This window comes from Emys orbicularis, chromosome 5 (assembly GCF_028017835.1).
Source record: "Emys orbicularis isolate rEmyOrb1 chromosome 5, rEmyOrb1.hap1, whole genome shotgun sequence".
Taxonomy (NCBI): domain Eukaryota; kingdom Metazoa; phylum Chordata; order Testudines; family Emydidae; genus Emys; species Emys orbicularis.
The window spans coordinates 27478730-27499553 of record NC_088687.1 but is presented as its reverse complement, the minus strand read 5'-3'; the positions used below and the strand labels follow the sequence as shown (position 1 = coordinate 27499553).

The 20824-nt window shown below is 42.5% G+C and overlaps 1 protein-coding gene across 1 annotated transcript in view; it reads left to right on the top strand.

Annotated features, from left to right (window-relative positions):
- The first annotated feature begins 730 nt into the window (after positions 1 to 730).
- The window catches only part of CDS1 (CDP-diacylglycerol synthase 1), a 53561-nt gene continuing 33467 nt past the window's right edge, over positions 731 to 20824 (top strand). Inside the window, exons 1-2 of the mRNA XM_065405146.1 lie at positions 731 to 841; positions 19719 to 19846. Of these exons, the coding sequence (XP_065261218.1) occupies positions 731 to 841; positions 19719 to 19846 (239 nt within the window). The remainder of the gene's footprint in view (positions 842 to 19718; positions 19847 to 20824) is intronic.

The window sequence follows — 20824 nt, the reverse complement described above, 5'->3', positions numbered from 1 at the left end:
CTTAGAGACTGTTAGGCAACTGCTCAAATAATTATTGAGCAAGTCCTGCTACAGAATGCTATCACACTAGCAAAAATAAATCTACAAACCGAAGATAAAACAGAACAGAAATCTCTGGAGCTTTTTGAACAGTGGTGTTTCTGTGGGAGTTTGGTCTGAGAGGATAGTGGTGATTTTGTGTTTTGAAGGTGCGGTGATTTCTTCCAGGTTGTGGCTTGATTCAGTGCTTGCTGATATCCTGTAACATGGGGGCAGTGCTGACCTAGTTTGGCTAGGTTTTAAAGCCAATCTCTGGGGAACATTGGCGCAGCTAGCAGTTAACAGTAGAGTTTCTATGGGACTCTGTTTTTCTCCCCACCCCTTTCCCCTTCTTTCTTTCTTTTCTAGGAATAGGGTTAGGAAGAGAAGACAGTGGTTACTGAGGCAGCTGTAGAAGTGACCCAAGGAGGAGAGGAGACAAAGAAGATGGTTAGGTGCAGAAGCTGTGGGATGTATATCATCCTTGAGTGCATATCTGACAGAAGCTATGTATGTGTGAAATGTCACCTGGAACAGCTCATGGCAGAGAAGATCCAAGGATTAGAGATGCAGTGGAGATGAGGGGATTTGAAGGTATAATACAGGAGAGGAGAGCAGAGGTGGTACAGACCTCTGAATATTTGTGGACACCTGGCAAACAAAAGGAACTGGAGGGCATTCTGCCAGAAGAAAAGGGTGATCCATTTGAAGAATGACCCTGAGGACAAGGCAGAGGAAGAGACCAGCTAGTGGTAGTGAAATCCAGTTGAGTAACAGATTTGCTGAACTAGTGAATGAGGAGAAACAGGCAGAAGATGGTGTGGTGAGGAAGAAAAACAAGAAAGACAGTCCCCGCAGAAGAGAGGAACACATGATGGAGATACTTGGGGACTGGAGCCTAAGGAAAAATTAGGATGATGTATAGGGGACTGCAAGAGAGAACATAACACCAAGAAGAACTAGGTGACTGGGGACTCCATACTCAGAATCTGTGTGATTGGGGACTCCATACTCAGAAGAATTGACAGTACTGTCACCAGATTCAGGGAATAGAAGAGTGGTGCCTGCTAGGAGCAAGGATACTAGATGTTGATATGAGGCTGAAAATGATCCTGATGGAAGTGAGGGGGGAAAACCCACTGATTGTGCTGCATGTCAGGCTGAATGACACTGATTTCCACATGTATAGGGAGATGTGTTTGAAAAGAGAGGCTGTGATAGATTTTGGGAGGGTGGGTGGGGGGAAGAGAACCTCCATTGAGATGAATATGTAGTTTACACCTCCTGGGTGTCATTAACCTGAGAACATCCCATTGGGATGAATGGCCAGATCACACCTCTGTCATCCTCTTGTATTTCAAAGGATTGGGCAGAGTTGCCTCCAGGCTCCTCACATTCCATGAATTACCACCTTCCCTTATCCTTATGGTGCTTCCAGCCCTACTGGGGCATTGGGATCCAGGAGATGGGCAGAGCTGGTAGCATTCCAAGGAAGGCTTTTTGTTTTTTCCATACCCCAACAAGTGCCTGCTTACTATCACCACTTCCTCAAAAAACAAGGGAAATTCACTGCTTGAAAACTTGATTAATGCAGAGTTAAGGTAGACCAGCAATGCCTTGTACCCTTCCAGAATATCAAATGCACCTGAAAACTAGAAAATAAAGAGTTAAATTAAAACAAACAAACATCTGAAAATCAGGGAATACAGAGTTAAGGTAATATCTTCCACACCTTTATCTGTCCAACTGTGCCTGTCTTCTGATGCTGATAGTAGGCAACCAAAACAAACTGGACATACCCCTAACAAAATCAGCCATTTTTTGTGTTGTGTTGGATACAACACAATGCTATACCATCATTCCTCTTCATACACTCTTACTGACCCTCACTTTGCGTTACTAAGATTTTTGGGCAGTGAATAGTGGAAGCCTAGTGCTATCATGCTTCCAAATGCTGCTGAAAGGCATAGGACCAGGGTGTGTGCTGTGTCTGACAGGAGGCACAGAAGAGAAGGCTCATCCCAAGCGAAAGGGACGAAAAGGGGTTTTAAGTATCTTAAATTCTGAGATGCCCCAGGAAGTGGAGCTTTCCTTAAAATAAGTTAGAGTGGACCCTGGGAGCTTTAATTTATGGTAGCTTTACCTAGCTCCCAGCATAGAGCATTGACCATTTCCTCACAAACTCAGCAGGCCCCTATCTTGGGGGTTGTGAGGAAAGTGTGTGTGTGGTGGGCGTGGGGAGGGGAGGTGGGTGTGGGAGGACTTGGAAATCTGATCTGGATTTGAAGTTAAAATTCCAGATTACTAATTCAGATTCACTGTCTGTTTCTGGCTTTGAAAATAGAAGTAAAATGACTTCTTCATTGGTAGAACTGAAGTAATATTTATGAGGCTGTTGAAGATTAATACTGGCAGCCTTGAAAATAGAACCTCATAAGGGCTTATCCTAAATCAGTGTTTAACTGTGGCTCCTCACTCCTGGGAGTGGCAAGAAAGGCAGTTGGAGGGGGAGTCATGAGGCATTGAAAATTGTAATACAGTCCAACAGTGTTTGTGTGGTAAAGTGCCTAGCACCGTAGAGTCGTGGTCTATGGCTAGGGCACCTAAATGCTGGGATAATACTATTCATAAAGGCAAAGAAAATCTCACTCCCTGCACCACCCTTAGGGTATGTCTTCACTAGCAACGTTAAAGCGCTGCCACAGGAGCGCTTTAATGTGGCTGTGTAGTCGCGGCACCAGCACTGGGAAAGAGCTCTTCCAGCGCTGTAAAAAAAATCACCCCCACGAGGGGAGTAGCTGGGAGCACGGCTCCCAGTGCTGGCGCACTGTTTACACTGCCACTTTACAGCGCTGAAACTTGCAGTGCTCGGGGGTGTTTTTTCACACCCCTGAGCGAGAAAGGTGCAGCGCTGTAAAGTGGCAGTGTAGACAAGGTTTTACCCTTCAAGGTCAAGTATTCTGTCAATTTCTCAAAACACACAGGCAGATTATATGGGATTATCTTTATCACTGATTCTTTTTGTGGGGGTTTAATAGTTAATGGAAGGGAGTTGTGAAGATCTGACTTTGAATAAGGGATTTCCAAATTGACCAATGCCATCCGATGATATTACAAAGTCGGATCTTAGATCTACACCAAGTGGTATGTTCCCATAACTGTTCTCTTCTACTGAGGCTATTGATCTGCTCATTATTACAGTCTCTTTCCTGAGAATGCAGAGGCCTTTTTTTTTAAATGCTGTTTTCTTATAAATTATAGCTGAAATTCGAGTGACAGCTGTATTAAGGTGCTTATTAATTTACCTTTCAATCCTTGTTTAGTCATAACCTTTTGTAAATTTTATTTTCAAGCTGAAACTCTCCAGGATTTCTCTAGTGGGGTTTTTGAAAGTTTGATTCAAACTATAGTTGAGCCCTTCTTGAAAATAAGTGGGAAAACATTCTCCATTATATTAAAACAAAACAATCCTTCCAAAAACAACCACCCTCAAATATGATTTCTTGTAACTTTCTGAACAGCTGTTTTGCACAAATGGCTGGGGCTAGAATTGAAGTGGAAGTGTTGACTTTCTCATTGGAAAACCACACTGCATGTGTGAAATGTTAGCACTAAGCTCATTCATAAAATGAGCAGCCAAGGGGCATGGTGTTACCTGATTAATTAGCTGTATACTGAAAAATGTACTGAAAGAGGCACTAAATGAGGTCTGGTTACACAAAAGCCCTTGCCTTATTCACCCTACATCTTGTACTTAGATGACTTTGTGGGTCACTATTTACCCATGCATATGCAGAATACTACACCACTATAAGATTGTACATATGAATCGACCTAAGATTTCTATACTAACCTATAAATGAAACACTTCCTTGATTGAGTTATTAAAGGAAAAACTAATTTGAAAGAGAATTAAGGTAAGCTGCCACTTACGTATTTCTCCTAAAGAAGCTTCTACCTCTGTTCTGTAGCCTTTTTGAGAAAGCGGTATAGCTGTGGCTGCATAAGCTAACTCCCCAAGTATGTATCCAGGATACCAGGTGGGATTGTTCTCAGGCAGAGTGGATCGCTTTAAATCAACGCAATCTTAACCATGATTTAAATCAGCAAGTAGAAAACTTTAATTTAAATAGTCCATTTTAATCATGATTTGCATTTGTACTTTTCAGTTATTTTCCTAAACAAAGGTTGATTTGCATTGATAACCATTAAAACATGTTGATTTACAACTAACTCCAGCCTTTAGGCTATCATCCTGGTTAGCAAAAAAACAAAACCAAATTTAGTGATTCCACACACTTATTTAAGCAATTATATAACTTGATATCCATTTATTCAGATTCCTAATGTTTATATTCTATTAGTTAGAAAACAGTGAATGATGCATTTCTTATATATTAGGTTGATTTTTTTTTTTTTTTACTTGTGATTTGTATCAAACTATTTGAATGGAAATTCAAATTAAATTTAATGCACAAAACATTTAATTTTTATTAAATAAAACTACTTTAAGTCTTCCGGATACATAAGAAAAATGTTTATCAAAACAAGTTTTTCATTTAAAACTGTTGTATTAAAGAAAGTATCATCTGTAGTTATTGAGCTGAACATATTTTTTCTGGTCATCATTATCCTTCAAGATTTTAGAACTAGTAATCTCATTCTCTCATGTAGCTTTTATTCATAGATTTGAAGAGAAAAATAAGCTTTCCTATATATATATATATTTTTTTTGATGCCCAGTTGGTTTCTTAACTGAATACACTAATCATTAAACTGAGCTAGCTGAATAAACTGAAATGAAGAAAATATTCTCTCTGCACCTGCAGAAGAGGCCATTGTTGGCAAAAGCTGGTTTAGTACTTTAACAGACTCTGATTCTAGGCACTTAGTGAGTGACACAAACCATTAAGTTAATGGAACTTTCTTTAAATCTTGATAGCAAACATACTGCTTAGTATTATTTATATTTATTTTTAAAAATTTTAATTATAAGTTTAGGCCTTAAAGGTTGACAATTTTAAATTTAGTTTTATTTGTGTTTATTTGTAAAAAAATAACCTGTATTTAATTTAAACATATATTCATTGTTTTAAATCCACGCTGTTCTCGAGTGGCTAGGCCCTACTGCTGCAGTTACAGCTATTTTTAGCAAGCTAGTACAAGTATGCATACACATGATGCAGTCACACCTCTTGATTGCAGTGCAGAGACACTTAGAGGAGTCAATTTGGCAGCTGCGAGAGTCCCTTTTAAGAAGGTCTGGGTTCCGTAGCAGAAGTCTACAACTAAAATGACACTCCTTAATATAAAAGAGTGGATTAAAAAGTAGAAATCTCTACCCCCAGTAATCCTGACCAAATTGTAGTGACTTCAGACCATGGTTCTTTTAACTCAAAAATGGCAACCTGCATACCTTACAAACTTAGTTTTTCTACAGTCTTCTTTACCAGGACCCCTTCAGTTGCTGTGACTTTCACAAGTTTTATTTTACAGCTTGGAACTTCAATCTCAGCCTTTTAATACATGAATACTGCTAGGAACGGGGTTAACTTTCTATTAAAATATCAAAAAACATCCTTGATCTGCACATACAAGAGTGTGGTATGCTTGTTTACGTGGTACATAGATCTATGCCTAAATTCATTTCAGATAGCTTGTTAGTGACCATCTCAAGGTAGGGTAAGCCCCCATCCCGCATTGGGGTGGGACAGTCCTGAAATACAGAGCTCAAGTCCCAGTCCTGGACTGAATGACTCTGGGACAGCATTTGTGCCGGATTCACTGAAGTGCTGCTCTGCACGTGCCCGAGGCTCATGGGTGGTGCCAGCTTCTTCCCGGTGGGAGTAAAGGAGAGTGTGAGGTGGGCCTTGCCCCCCCACTTGTCATGAGGCCCTGCTTCCTGCTCATCCTCTTTCCCCCTGGTGAGGCCAGAAGCAGGAGCTGGACAGTAGTAAGAGCTACCAAGGGAGCCTGGGCTGCTGTGGGGTGTCCCACACTGTGGGGGGCAGGAACACGGGCTGCCCCCACCCAGGGAAGATGGAGTGCTCCCCAGTGGCTCATGCTCCCTGGGCAGCTCTTACCATGGCCTGGTTTCTGGCCTGGCCAGGGGGTGGGGTCTCAGGAAGAGGGGGTTAGGGGGCAAGGGCTCAGAGGAGGAGTGGGGCAGTCAACAGAGGGGGCAGGACTCCTGTATGTGTCCTGCTTTTGCCTTTTGAAAATGTGGTCACCCTGTCTTACAGGAACAATGAAATTAGTGGGAGCTTGGGTCTTCAGGACCTCTGAAAATCAGGCCACTTCTATTTAAGACCCCCCCCCCCCGTTAAAAAAAGGGGGGGTTGTGAGGGTAGCACTAGACATGAAACACAGTTGCAGGCATGTGAAGAGGATTTTGTTCAGGATGGAAACTCCTAATGTCCACGTTGTCTATGAACTTTCATAGAGACTTTCTAATCTTCATTGATCTGCCAGCTGACTGCTCCATGTACTCTTACTAAAACTCTCATTCTTCTATCAGAACCACCATTTCCAGTGCAAAATGCTCATTCTTCTGCCTTTGGTTTCCATATCTTCAGTGGCACTGGTATCATCTAGTCTAGCTGGACTGCAGCACCTGAGATCTCCACACACATGCGTTTGTGCTAAAGCTAGAAAAAGCCTCATTTTCCACAATGTGTTCTTGTTAACATAACCATTCTCTCAGACATATTTTCAAGATGCAGGTGACAGTTAGTAAGCTATTAAAGAACAGATCCAAAGATTTGTCTCCTAAAATGATTGAGGGATGATGGATTCATGACTGACTGTTATTCTGGGATAAATTATGCATGGAGGTACTCTAAAGGTTCTTCCTGCAAGTTTGGGACTGCTTTTGGAAATCTCTAGCTGGGGAGTTGAGATCACTAAGAGGGCTGCAAATGAAAAACCATGGTATGGGGCGTGTCATAACATGAAGGGTACAGGCTTGGTTGTAATTAGAAACTTAACCAGATTTGTCTGATACAGTTGTGCCCTATTGAATACATTATTTCCCCCCCATGAAGGACAGAAAGGTCTCTTTCTTTAAAAGCCCTCAGTTGCTATAAAATACACAATTGACATTCTTAATGGCTTTTTTTTTTTATAAACACACCCCAGAGTTATAATATGGTTATGGAAGCTATTCCTCCCTAGGAAACTTACTGTACATAATTCAGCTAAAAGTGCTATTTTCACTGTTCAGGTCAACAGCATGAGAAATGGAGGTATTTAAGGTGTGCAGTTGGAACACAAGCAACTGATAGTCTCTCATTTAATATATTAAAAAAAAAAAAACTTTTCCCCATCTCTTGTCTTATACTTTTATTTCATTACTTAGGCTATTATCTAATATTTTTACACTATGCTAGATAGCATTTGATTGTCAGCATTTCCAGTTTTGAAATGCTAAGGTGCTAGATAGGTCTATTAATTACTGTAAACTTTAGCATAATTAAATGGATTTGATTTAGTTTTTTCCCCACCATTTGTACTCTACACAATAGAAGCAATAAAGCTTTGAAAAAACCACCCAGAAGTGTCTGAGTCAGATAAGCTACAGGCTTAGAATGCAAATTTGCAAATGGCTTGTATAGCATTTTGACATCTGTAGCAAGCCATTTTCACAACAAATACGAATTTGACCAAGAGCTTAAAAAAATGCAGCACAGCATTAATTACCTGTAGCTAGGTAGCCTCTGTCAAGCTGTCTGGAGTGGCTCACGACTGAGTGCCAGCCTCAGGGCAGACTGTCAAGAAGCAGAGCACAAACTCCAGACAGGTATCAAGTGTGAACTTCTTATGCATTGTAACAGCCTTAATATGGAGTCACAGACAGTCCTATTGGGTGCTCCAGTCTATCTTGCCACCCAGGCAAGCTTGCCTTTGTGATAGATGGTCCCTTATACCAAAAAATAATATTCAGGTTACTCCCAGTCCCAAAGGATCAGTCACTTACCCCAGATTAATTGTACCTTAGATCTCTCAGCAAAGACACTGCTTGTAGCCAAACCTATATTAAACTAACTAAAAGTTTATTAACTAGGAAAAAAGAAATAGTTATTTACAAGGTTAAAGCAGGTAAATGTACACATACAAATGAGTTACAGTCTTGGGTTTCAAACAGTAAAAGAAGCTGCTATAATATACAAGCTCTGTAGGTCACTTAGGGCTAACCTGAGCTAAATAGCTTGGGGATCCCTTCCTTATGCATAGAAATATTGTCCTCTCCATATTCCAAGGAGCATAATGATCAGTTTTTCTTGACAGGGATTTTTATCTCCTTCCCCCAGAGCTCAAGCTGATGGGATAAGGGTTTGTGCACTCTCCACTTCATGGGTGTTTGGGGGGGGGGGGGGGGGGGGGAGGCAATCGACAAAGTTTTTTGTCCACCAATGTTCCACAAGGGCTTGTCTGATGTCTATAGGCATTCTTTTGTTGGGCAGGAGATGACGCCTTTTTTAGTAAACTAGTATTTCACACTTGATAATGCTTCTCTCCTAACAGTGGAGGTTTACAGTTTTACAGCAAACACTTTTACCTTATAATAGAGGATACAGATATAAGTGAGATTAATGCATGCAGCAATTTACAAGCATTTCATAAAGTCTAAACACATTCTTATAGTTTAACATTTGTTTTAACAATATGAAACACACACAGGTGAGTTTCTAGCTATGCTTTTGTCAGTGTTCAATGAGGCCTAGGGGCCTTTGCATGAACTGGCACCTGTTCTGCCTGCATCACAGCCTCTGTGCTTAATACTTCAGAAAGCCAAGCTTGCCGTTTCAACAAACTCAAAATAATGTCAGCTAAACAGTAGGGTTGAGTACTTTTGAAAGAAAAGGCAGGCAGGCTAGCACAAGAGGATATCCAAGTTTTCCTTTCAAACAATGGAAGTAAATTGCCACTTTTCTCCAAGTACCGCTAATGCAAACAGACTTTATATAGGAGGCAGGGGGGGGGAAAACTGTGGAGATAAGAAACTTGAAGCAATGAAACCGCAGACCGCAAGACTATTTGATCAAAGTAGCTACTTTCTTGGCCGAACAACCCTAGCTACCCGATTTACCAAGAGTAGTGTAATTTCGTTTATAGAACCTCTGATGTATTGTGTCCAGCATTTGGAAGTGAGTCTTCTAAATTCCTGAAAACAAGAGCATGGCTTGATCTAGTAAACTAGGTGTAGGATGCACACTGCATAGTTAATGTTTGCTTGTAAAACACCATGGGTGCCTGTAGTGCTAGATAACACAGAAGAAATTACCTTTCTGGAGGAGTTTACATTCTTAAAGTAGATTTCATTTATCGTATTTGTGATTATTGTGACAAAGTTCCTCCTCTACCTTGGTGAGTCCTGCGCTTATTGGCGGATTTGTTCGCTTCACAGATTCACCCTCTGGGTCAGGAAACAGTCCAGAGACCTTCCCCTCTGGTAGAAGCTATAGTCCAGGTCAATTCCTCCTGTGTTTGATCAGGAGTTGGGAGGTATGGGGGGAACCCAGGCCCGCCCTCTACTCCGGGTTCCAGCCCAGGGCCCTGTGGACTGCAGCTGTTTAGAGTGCCTCTTGGTACAGATGCACGACACCTACAACTCCCTGGGCTATTTCCCAATGGCTTCCTCCCAACACCTTCTTTGTCCTCACCACCGGACCTTCCTCCTGATGTCTGATAACGCTTGTACTTCTCAGCCCTCCAGCAGAACACCTACTTACTCTCAGCTTCTTGCATACACTTCTGCTCCTTGGCTTGACTGGAGTGAGCCCTTTTATAGCATCAGAGGGGCCTTAATTAGAGTCAGGTGCTTAACTGCCTCACCTGACTCTTAGCAGGTTAATTGGAGTCAGGTGGTCTATTAGCCTGGAGCAGCCCCTGCTCTGGTCACTCAGGGAACAGAAAACTACTTATCCAGTGGCCAGTATATCTCCCTTCTGCTACTCTGCTGTTCCCAACTGGTCTGGTTCTATCACAGTATCTTATTTTTATTTCATGCCTATATTGAAAAATACATCTTGCTTCCTCTTTATGATGCTGAGATTCTCATATGGTAACTTTGTTAACCTCCTTGAATACTGTACTTCTCTCTTGAGTCTCTATCCACCATATATCAGTTAATAGTGTCTTCCAGAGTTTTACTCTCCTCTTCCCAGCATTGTGTTTAACCTTTTTAAAAATTAATTGAAAAACTCTTTACCTACCAAATGTTAATTTTGGCTTGTGTTTTTGCTGCAACAGTTAATTGTCTTGTTGCAGCAGCCTTAAGAAAAATGGGTCCTTGAAGAGTTAGATTCCTTCACTTTTTCACTTAAAATGACGTATTGCCTGGTTTAAGGAGCTGAAGACAGAGAACATCAAATTTATGAGAGAGACAAGGTGGGTGAGGTCATATCTTTTATTGGACCAACTTCTGTTGGTGAAAGAGACGAATTTTGAGCTCCACAAAGCTCTTCTTCAGATCATGTAATTTTAGTCTTCACAAATTCTGGCAATACTTGCCTTTATTGCTATTCTATTGTAAGGGACAGAGTTTGGACACAACTCGCAGTCCAATCTAATAATAGGGGATGGTTCCACTCTCTGGTATCCACACAGACATCCTTTCACCTTTTTCAAAAGTGACAGACACTTAGGAGCCTAAATTTCAGTGAAAGTCAGTAGTACTTAGGCTTCTACATGACCTTTGATAATGGGACTTAAAGCAGCATAGATCAAAGCACACTATAGAACTTTTAGTGCATGACAACAGGATCCACATGGACACTTAGGTCATGTCTACACCACAGAGTTAAGTTGACTTAAGTTACATCAACAATCATAAACCGCTGTAATTACATTGCTTATGCATGTTCACACAACACTCTTTGTGTTGGCAGAGTGCATCCATAGTTGGTGCGCTAGCAGTGCACCATAGGTAGCTATCCCACTGCAAATTGTCACCGTCTGCCCCTAGGGCTTCTGGGAATAGACCCTAGTGCATCATGGGGCAGACTCACTGCCCCATGATGCAGTTTTCTCCATCCCATCATTCCATGGGCTTCTTACTACATTTTGCGCCATTTTTCAACTGCCCCTGTAAACTTTGCGCCCGCCATCTGTGTCTGAAAGCACAGATCCTGCACTGCTCTCCAGTCTTGTGATGAGCATTATGAACACACTGCAGGATCAGCCGCATTATTTCATGAGCTGCAAATCTAGAAATGAATCTGTGGTGCCTACCCTGCTGTGTGCCATGGAAAGAAATAATTCAGGATTAATGTTGGCATGCATGAAGCAGCTGCACACGGTGGACTGTTCGTATTGGGCTCAGGAAACAAGCACTGAGTGGTGGGACTGGGTCGTGATGCAGGTATGGGATGACAGGCAGTGGCTGCAGAATTTTTGGATGCACAAAGCTGCTTTCCTGGAACTGTGTGCTGAGCTTGCCCCTGCATTGCGATGCAAGGACACTAGAATGAGAGCTGTCCTCATGGTGGAAAAATGAGTGGCGATCACTGTGTGGAAGATGGCAACTCCAGACTGCTACTGGTCGGTTGGGAATCAGTTTGGAGTTGGGAAGTCCACCGTGGGGGTTGCGGTGATGCAAGTGTGCAGGGCCATTAATTGCCTCCTGGTGTGAAGGACTGTGACTCTGGGCAATGTGCAGGAAATAGTGGATGGCTTTGCAGCAATGGGATTCCTTAACTGTGGCAGAGCGATCGATGGCACGCATATCTCCATTTTGGCTCACACTCCATCGCAAGATGGTCTGATCAACAGAAAGGGCTACTTTCGATGGTATTGCAGGCACTGGTGAATCACCGGGGTTGTTTCACTGACATCAACGCGGGCTAGTCAGGGAAGGCGCATGAGGCATGCATCTTCAGGAACACTGTCCTATATAGAAATCTGGATGCAGGGACTTTCTGTCCAGACCAGAAGATTCCAGTAGGGGATATGGAAGTGCCCATAGTGATCCTGAGAGACCCAGCCTACCCCTTACTCCCGTGGCTCATGAAGTCTTACACCAGAAACCTTGACAGCAGCAAGGAGTGCTTCAACAACAGGCTCAGCAGGAGCAGAATGACCGTGGAATGTGCTTTTGGCAGATTAAAGGTTGACTGGTGCTGCCTTTTTGGCAGGTTAGACTTCAGTGAGGAAAATATTCCCATGGTCATAGCAGCCTGCTGTACTCTTCCCCCTTGATTTCAAAAATGTTATGCAAAGTTTCCCAAGGGGTAGAGCATTGAGGTGGATCGCCTGGTGTCTGATTTTGAGCACCCAGACGCAGAGGGGCTCAGCAGGGGGCATTTTAAGGCTTTGAAGCAGCATTTTGACAATGAGCCCTAGAAATGTCTTTCTGTAATGAATTCAGGCAGTCATTGTTTACTTGCCATCTTGAATGACCCTTGTACAGATTGCTGCCTGAGCCTTAATCATAGTCTGCATATGTGCTGATTTGCTACTGTGTATGAATTTCTGCTGCACCCACCGTGTGTAGGACACAAATAAAGAATTATATTTCTGAGACTACATTTTTATTAAACAGAAATACACAGATTTCCATTTCCTGCCAGGGACTTGACACTGAGCAGCACTCTCTCAAATGAGGCTCTCACAGCTGTGTATAAATCCAGCTGTTATGGAACTGGTCCCTAGGGGTGAAGTGCAAAGGGTACTGTGATGGGCTGGCACCATGTGAGGAATGTTTGTGGAGAGTTTGACGAGGGCATGGAAAGCAGTTCTGTATGGGCTGCGGGGGGGAGTCAAGCACACATGTTCCAACTGCAGCGCAGTCAGGGACCTGAGCATCTCTGTTTGGTCCTCCATGAGCTTTATCATCCACTCATGCTCCTCTATTATTCGCTCCTGCCCCTGTCTTCGCTGGCCCTCAAGGGCACATCTGCAAAAGCAAAAAAAAAATAAAAAAAATAGAAAATCAATATTGTGAGTGCACTCTGTCTTGAATCATAGAGGGTGCTTGTAACTTTTTTCTTGCTTTCCCTTGGCAAGTACGCAGCACGGTGAGAGCACTCAACATGGTGAGTTCAGCCCGGGGGGAAAGATGCAAGATGGGGAAAAAGGATCTGGGTGGTTTCAGAAGGGGATCACTATTCTGAATACTGGCACCATTTTCCACAGGCGGGGTGATTGAAGCTGATCTCTCTATTGAGGGTAACCAGTGATGCAAGGGTGCATCTCCTGCATGTGTGTAGCTTCAGACCAGGTCCATAGGCTGCTCACCTGTGTGCTGCTTTGGTTTCTGCAGAAGTAATTGACGATTGGCGTGGCAAAGTTTCCTACAATGGGAGAAGAAACAAAGCAGCTCTGCCAAGGAACCTTTGTCAGAGGATTGCAGAATACCTTCATGAAAGTTTCCTAGAGATTTCTACATAGGATTCCCAGGAAATCCCGGTGTGCATTAACAAACTTTTCTTCAGGACCGCCACTGTGTAGATGCACAGGGGAATGAGGAACAGATGGAAACAGTACCTGTGACGGGTTGGATCACAGAAACCCCCTTGGGAGCTGCCACCCAATGTGCCAAGACTACCCCTGCTTCTGTTTTCCCTGCCAGCTCAGGATTTCAGCACCCCGTCTCGCTGAGCCAGACACTCCAGTCTGCTCTAACAAAGACTCAGGGTCCGAATCACTTGTCCCAAAGCTGCAAGTTTACCTGAAAACCAGCTCACAGGAGTGTGCTTGTCTTTAGCACTCAGATGCCCAACTCCCAATGGGGTCTAAACCCAGATCAATCCGTTTTACCCTGCATAAAGCTTATGCAAGGCAAACTCATAAATTGTTCGCCCTCTATAACACTGATAGAGAGATATGCACAGCTGTTTGCTCCCCCAGGTATTAATACATACTCTGAGTAAATTACTAAATAAAAAGTGATTTTATTAAATACAGACAGTAGGATTTAAGTGGTTCAAAGTAATAACAGACAGAACAAAGTAAGTCACAAGCAAAATAAAATAAAATGCGCAAATCTATGCCTAATCAAACTAAATACAGATAATCTCACCCTCAGAGATGCTTCAGTAAGTTTTTCTCAGACTGGACACCTTCCAGGCCTGGGCACAATTCTTTCCCCTGGTACAGCTTTTGTTCCAGCTTAGGTGTTATCTCGGGGATTCTCCATGATGGCTCCTCCCCCTCTCTGTTCTCTTCCACCCCTTTATATATCTTTTGCATAAGGCGGGAACCCTTTGTCTCTCTCAGTTTCCACCCCCCCTCACTGGAAAAGCACCAGGTTAAAGATGGATTCCAGTTCAGGTGACATGATCACATGTCACTGCAAGACTTCATTACTCACTTGCCAGCACACATATACAGGGAGACTCACAGGTAAACAGCCATCTGCAGACAATGGGAGTCATCAAGATTCCAAACCATCATTAATGGCCCACACTTTACATAATTACAATAGGCCCTCAGAGTTACATTTTATATTTCTAGTTTTAGATACAAGAGTGGTACATTTATACAAATCGGATGATCACACTCAGTAGATTATAAGCTTTGTAATGATACCTTACAAGAGACCTTTTGCATGAAGCATATCCCAGTTACATTATACTCACTTATATTTTTATAAAACCATATAGACTGCACAACGTCACACCCTCCTCCTGAACTTACTGCCAGAGACTTGGACACTGACCATGGCAGAGGCAGTATACCTAAAATTCGTTTTTGGGCTCCCCTATGGGGCAGACACTCCTGTGTCCCCCAAAAGGGAAAGAGACCCTGATCCAGCTGTAGGCTCACAGCTACCAGCTATGAGAGACCTTTCGCTGGCCAGCAAAATCCCCCCCCTTTCACTCAGGTTGGGTTTGCTTCCAGCTAGAGTCCTTGGGGTTTGTTCCCACCGCAGCAGTCACCAGGACCCCAACTTCCAACTCCAGGATACATGTCTCTGTGCACCTCTTCCACTCCATTACAGCCAGGTCATGCTTCTGGGTCTTAATTGCTTTGTCTCTTAAGTCCAGGCTGGTGGGCAGCCTTTTCTTTTTCCAGGGCAGCCTTTTCCCAGGCAAATTGTACATCAATTTCCATTTGTCTTCCCTTGAGACCATCACTTGATGAGCTGGGATACCACAGAGAACACCCTCCTGCCAGAACAGGCACCCCTCCCCTCCTGTCTTGCTAGGTTAGACACTCCAGTCAGCTTCAGCACAGACAGAGGTTGGGCCACACCCATCTGCAGTTCACTGAAACTGAGATGTACTCAGCTCAGGGGCTTCTTAGTTAACAGAGACATTTCCAGCGCCCATTGTTCAGTCTTTCTGGGCAATTTGCAACTTGTGTAGTTTTAGCTTCTTTTGATCTTCATTCTTACTTATTTTGCTTCCTTTTCTGTCCCTAATTTCCTTTCCCGAAATAAGCAAACAGAAAATAACAAACCAGTAACCACTTTGTCTGTTCTTCAGCCACCACACTTAAAATTCACTTAAAATCACTACCAGTATCTCAAAGCAATCAGCTGTGCACAGATCCTGCTCGACTACGCCACTGTGACGGGTTGGATCACAGAAACCCCCTTGGGAGCCGCCACCTAATGTGCCAAGACTACCCCTGCTTCTGTTTTCCCTGCCAGCTCAGGATTCCAGCACCCTGTCTTGCTGAGCCAGACACTCCAGTCTGCTCTAACAAAGACTCAGGGTCCGAATCACTTGTCCCAAAGCTGCAAGTTTACCTGAAAACCAGCTCACAGGAGTGTGCTTGTCTTTAGCACTCAGATGCCCAACTCCCAATGGGGTCTAAACCCAGATCAATCCGTTTTACCCTGCATAAAGCTTATGCAAGGCAAACTCATAAATTGTTCGCCCTCTATAACACTGATAGAGAGATATGCACAGCTGTTTGCTCCCCCAGGTATTAATACATACTCTGAGTAAATTACTAAATAAAAAGTGATTTTATTAAATACAGACAGTAGGATTTAAGTGGTTCAAAGTAATAACAGACAGAACAAAGTAAGTCACAAGCAAAATAAAATAAAATGCGCAAATCTATGCCTAATCAAACTAAATACAGATAATCTCACCCTCAGAGATGCTTCAGTAAGTTTTTCTCAGACTGGACACCTTCCAGGCCTGGGCACAATTCTTTCCCCTGGTACAGCTTTTGTTCCAGCTTAGGTGTTATCTAGGGGATTCTCCATGATGGCTCCTCCCCCTCTCTGTTCTCTTCCACCCCTTTATATATCTTTTGCATAAGGCGGGAACCCTTTGTCTCTCTCAGTTTCCACCCCCCCTCACTGGAAAAGCACCAGGTTAAAGATGGATTCCAGTTCAGGTGACATGATCACATGTCACTGCAAGACTTCATTACTCACTTGCCAGCACACATATACAGGGAGACTCACAGGTAAACAGCCATCTGCAGACAATGGGAGTCATCAAGATTCCAAACCATCATTAATGGCCCACACTTTACATAATTACAATAGGCCCTCAGAGTTACATTTTATATTTCTAGTTTTAGATACAAGAGTGGTACATTTATACAAATCGGATGATCACACTCAGTAGATTATAAGCTTTGTAATGATACCTTACAAGAGACCTTTTGCATGAAGCATATCCCAGTTACATTATACTCACTTATATTTTTATAAAACCATATAGACTGCACAACGTCACAGTACCTAGTTTTGGTAATTTCTATCCCTTTTCCCGTGTGCACCAAGTAACAAAATAAGACGCCTCTACCTCATGTCACTATGTAGTATCAAAGCAAATTGAGTACATTCCGGAACTCCACGCTCCTGCTTCCGGTGTGCCAGAGCCGGAATACTGAGACTGGCTAGACCCCTCTGGAGTTAAAGAGGTCCTGACTCACCACACCACTGGACAACCCTGTTGCCTGTCCCATAATCTCCTCTAGCTCAACCTCCTCGTCCACCACTTGGTTCTCGTGGTTGATTCTGCTGGCTACTGCCTCCAATGTCCCCGAAGTATCCATGGGGCTCTTGGTGGTGGAGGTGGGGTCACCACCGAGGATGGTGTCTAGCTCCTTGTAGAAGCAGCATGTTTTCAGTGCTGCACCAGAACAGACGGTTGGCCTCCCTTGTCTTCTGGTACGCCTGCCTCAGGTTCGTGATCTCAGCACGGCATTGTTGCTTGTCCCTTTCGTGTCCCTTCTCCTCTATGCCACGAGCAAAGTTTCTACAGCTGGATCGGAGCTGCGACTGGACAGCCTCCTTTACCCACAGACTCAACAGATCAAAAAACTCTGGTGTATTCCAGGCGGGAGTGCGTTTGCTGCGGAAAGCCAGCATGGTCATTGGGAAGATGCTATGTGAACTCTCCACACTGAGCAAACAGGAAATAGACTTCCAAAATTCTTGAGGCTTTAAAGGGGCGGGGTGCATGCCTGTGTATCTGGCTGCAGGGCAGCGGAGTTGAAACTGCTGACCAGAGCGGTCATGATGGGCATTTTGGGATACCTCCTAGAGGTCACTGAGGGCGACATAAACAAGCGCAGTGTCTACACTAACATTACATTGCTCTAACTTGGTCACATAAAGCTCTATGCTGCTCGTCAACGTGTTTTTATTATGTTGGCATAGCAGGAGAGTTTAATCAGCCGGAGGAGCATTGCAGTGCATACACCTCCACAGTTTTTGTCGACAAAAGTTTGATTTTTGTTGACAAAACTGTGTAGTGTGGACAAGGCCTTAGTGCACAGCAAGGTAATGTGACGTAGATTTACACCCTAGCTTGCCATGTATTAAGTGTTCATATAGACAAGCCCTATGCCATCTAGGTACTTCTGAAAATGTTAATCTGAGACTAAACCTTTTCTAGTTTTTAAATGCTTTGTTAAAAGTGAACTGCCATGTTTTTGGAAGCTGTAGAGATGGATAAATGAATAACTAAATTGCTATTTGATGAAACGTACACAAGCAGTGATCACTGCAGTTAGAATATTGCCTAAAGCTAGGCAAGCCTGTTAACCTTCAATATAAATTTTAGGCCTGACTTGCTAACCTATTATAGAATACTGTAAAGTGGAGAATCCCTCGGATAATTTTGAGAATGTAACCACTTTACACGTATATGGTTTCTTTCACAGCTACCAGAGAAATCTTATAGATTAAAGAACTTGCTTTGATTATACTTTTTCTCCACAATAAATCTAGTAACTCCCCATGTAAGAACTACTCTGTCCTGTGGCCTTGGGGTATAGAAAAACATAAACGTTGTTCACAAATATGAAGTAAAACAAACCAAAACCCAGTCAAGAATTATTCATTAGAAAAGGGCTAAACACAAACTGAACGAACATTTGCCAAACATCACTCTGTTATACACTCTTTTGTCTCACCCTTTGTCTAATCTACTTAGATTACTAGCTGTTAGGCACTACCAAAATATAAATAAGAAACCTAGTGCAGGCAAGGTGGGTGCGGATATCTTTTATTGGACCAATTTCTCTTGGTGAGAGAGACAAGCTTTCAAGCTTACACAGAGCTCTTCTAGGACTGACATGGCTACGTAACACTGCTTACAAATCTAGTGCAGGCTTTTAGCAGATGGGGCAAATAATACAATCCTAGTTAATATAACATCACTGGTGAGAATGACATGACAGGGGAGCCACCTATTGAGTGGGCAAAGGGTGATGAGGGCTGGTGCTTCGGTTAACTACCACCCTCTCTCTGTAGGGTGGGGAAGGGAAAGGATGGGAAGTTCCTAAACAAGACTGGGGTTAGAACTGAATGGGAAGCTAGATATGACATTGAAGATCTGTGTAAACTGTTCTCCCTTCCTGCAGCTCCCATTTCTCAGCTTTCCCTTTCTTCTGCACCACTGAAAAACCTGTCACTGCCAGCATGGGGTTTTTAAACTAAGGTGTCTTTAAGAAATATTTTGGGGTAAGATTGAGGGATAGGAAGGTAATGGGACAAAAGGAGGAAGGAAGGTGGGTAAGATTGGTGGAGTTATGAGGTGGGGGAGAAGGGAAAATGAAGAGATGGATAGGGAAGGTGGGGACTAGAGTGGAGTTTTAAGAAAGCGTAGCTAAACTGAACTATGCTTGTTTGATCCCTCTGTTTATGGCATTGGAACAAATCCTAGCTGGCAAGATGGAATCAAAATTGTGTGTAGCTGACGTGAGAGGACGAGGTCAGAAAGATAGCGGACATGCTGAGATAGAGACTGACAGCGTGCCTTCTGTTTTTGCTGTTGAAGTGGGACTTGCTCCAGGGAAGTAAGGCACCTTGATCCTCAGAGCCTTGGATAAAGATGTGGGTGTTCTTGTAGTATATAAATAAATAAGCCACTGTTACTACTGATTTCTTTTGGGAAAAATATTGTCTTTAGACAGCTACCCTGTCATCTTGAAAGAAACTGATTATTGGTCACAGCTAGAGAGTTAGATTGCAAATTTTTCAGTCTATGTAGATGTGTCTGAGAAATTTATGGATACAGAGAATGAGCCTTGAGGGTGAGACTACTTGAAGGTGGCAGGTACCATCACAGCAAGTAAATAATTTACCTTCTTATGAACTGTATAAGCACATAGTCAGTAAGCCAAGTTTCACTCTGCCTAAAAGTCTATAGTTTTGCTGATCTGCCATTTACATTTTCTTAGAAGCAGGTATTTCCATGTCACCAGCCAAATGAATCTTTGAGACTAAGCATATACTACCTTCTGGAAGGTTAAACAATATTCTTTTATGTGCTTTGTCATAGGATGTAGTTTTGGGTGAAAAGTGTGGAGATCTAGATCTCAGAAATGATTCAGATATTCCAGAAGTGCCGCCATCAAGAGACAGCACTCCAGAAATTCTCAAGAAAGCTCTGTCCGGCTTGTCTTCTAGGTATGGTAAAACAAGATTCTTAACACATTTGGGATAAGAGTGTTGAGATAGCTGCTGACTAAAAAATAATTACAGACAAAATTGAAGTCATTTTTTTAATTAATGAGGGAAAACAGTATGCCACAAAAATAGTTATTTTTTGGATTTAGTATTATGGTATCTGGGCTATATTCATGCTTGTGTAACAATTTTCATACAGCTACTGTGCTTTCAAAAGTTGCCCAGCTGCACCCATTTCTAAATGACTGAGGTAGCTTTTAAGTTACGATATTTAACAATTATCTGCAGTTGCTCACTATTTCCTATCTTGGTACAACAGCACAAGCGTCAGTAGTTTATAGGGACTGATGTTGCAGGACCTTATTTATTTATTTTTAAAGAGAAAGAGAGAGAGAGAGAGAGAGAGAGAGAGAAATAAGAAGCTTTTGGTTTAATATGCTGACCAGGGTGGATTTGTTTTAAATCATGATTTAAATCGCTAGTCAGGAACACTTGATTTAATCATGGATTTCTACATAAAAGTGCATTCTTGTTGGTTGTTATAACCTTAATACATATTCTTCACAACTCAGAGAGAGATGTAGGTTTCATTTTTAGAAGGTACACACTAGACATTTTTAAAGTGATTTATTTTGAAAACTTTTCAGATTAGTTTTACAGCTATATTAGAAAATGAATGATTGATTGGTTATTTCATTTACCAAAGGTAATTGAAGCAGATATTTATGAAGTCATTGGGAGGTGAACTATCTCCAATTCAACAGGTTAATCATTAATATTTGGAGGATTGGTTGTTGTTGTTTTTTTTGTGGGGGTTTTTTTTTTTTGGGTTCCATCCACTTTGAGGGAATTCTTAGGAAAATCTTCTTTCTTTTTTTTAAAAGCTTTTGATAGTGATAAGGATATACCACTAATATGAGCAAAGAGGTCCTTTGCTGAGGTCAGTGCAGCATAGGGTACTGAAGTCTGTTGTTGTGC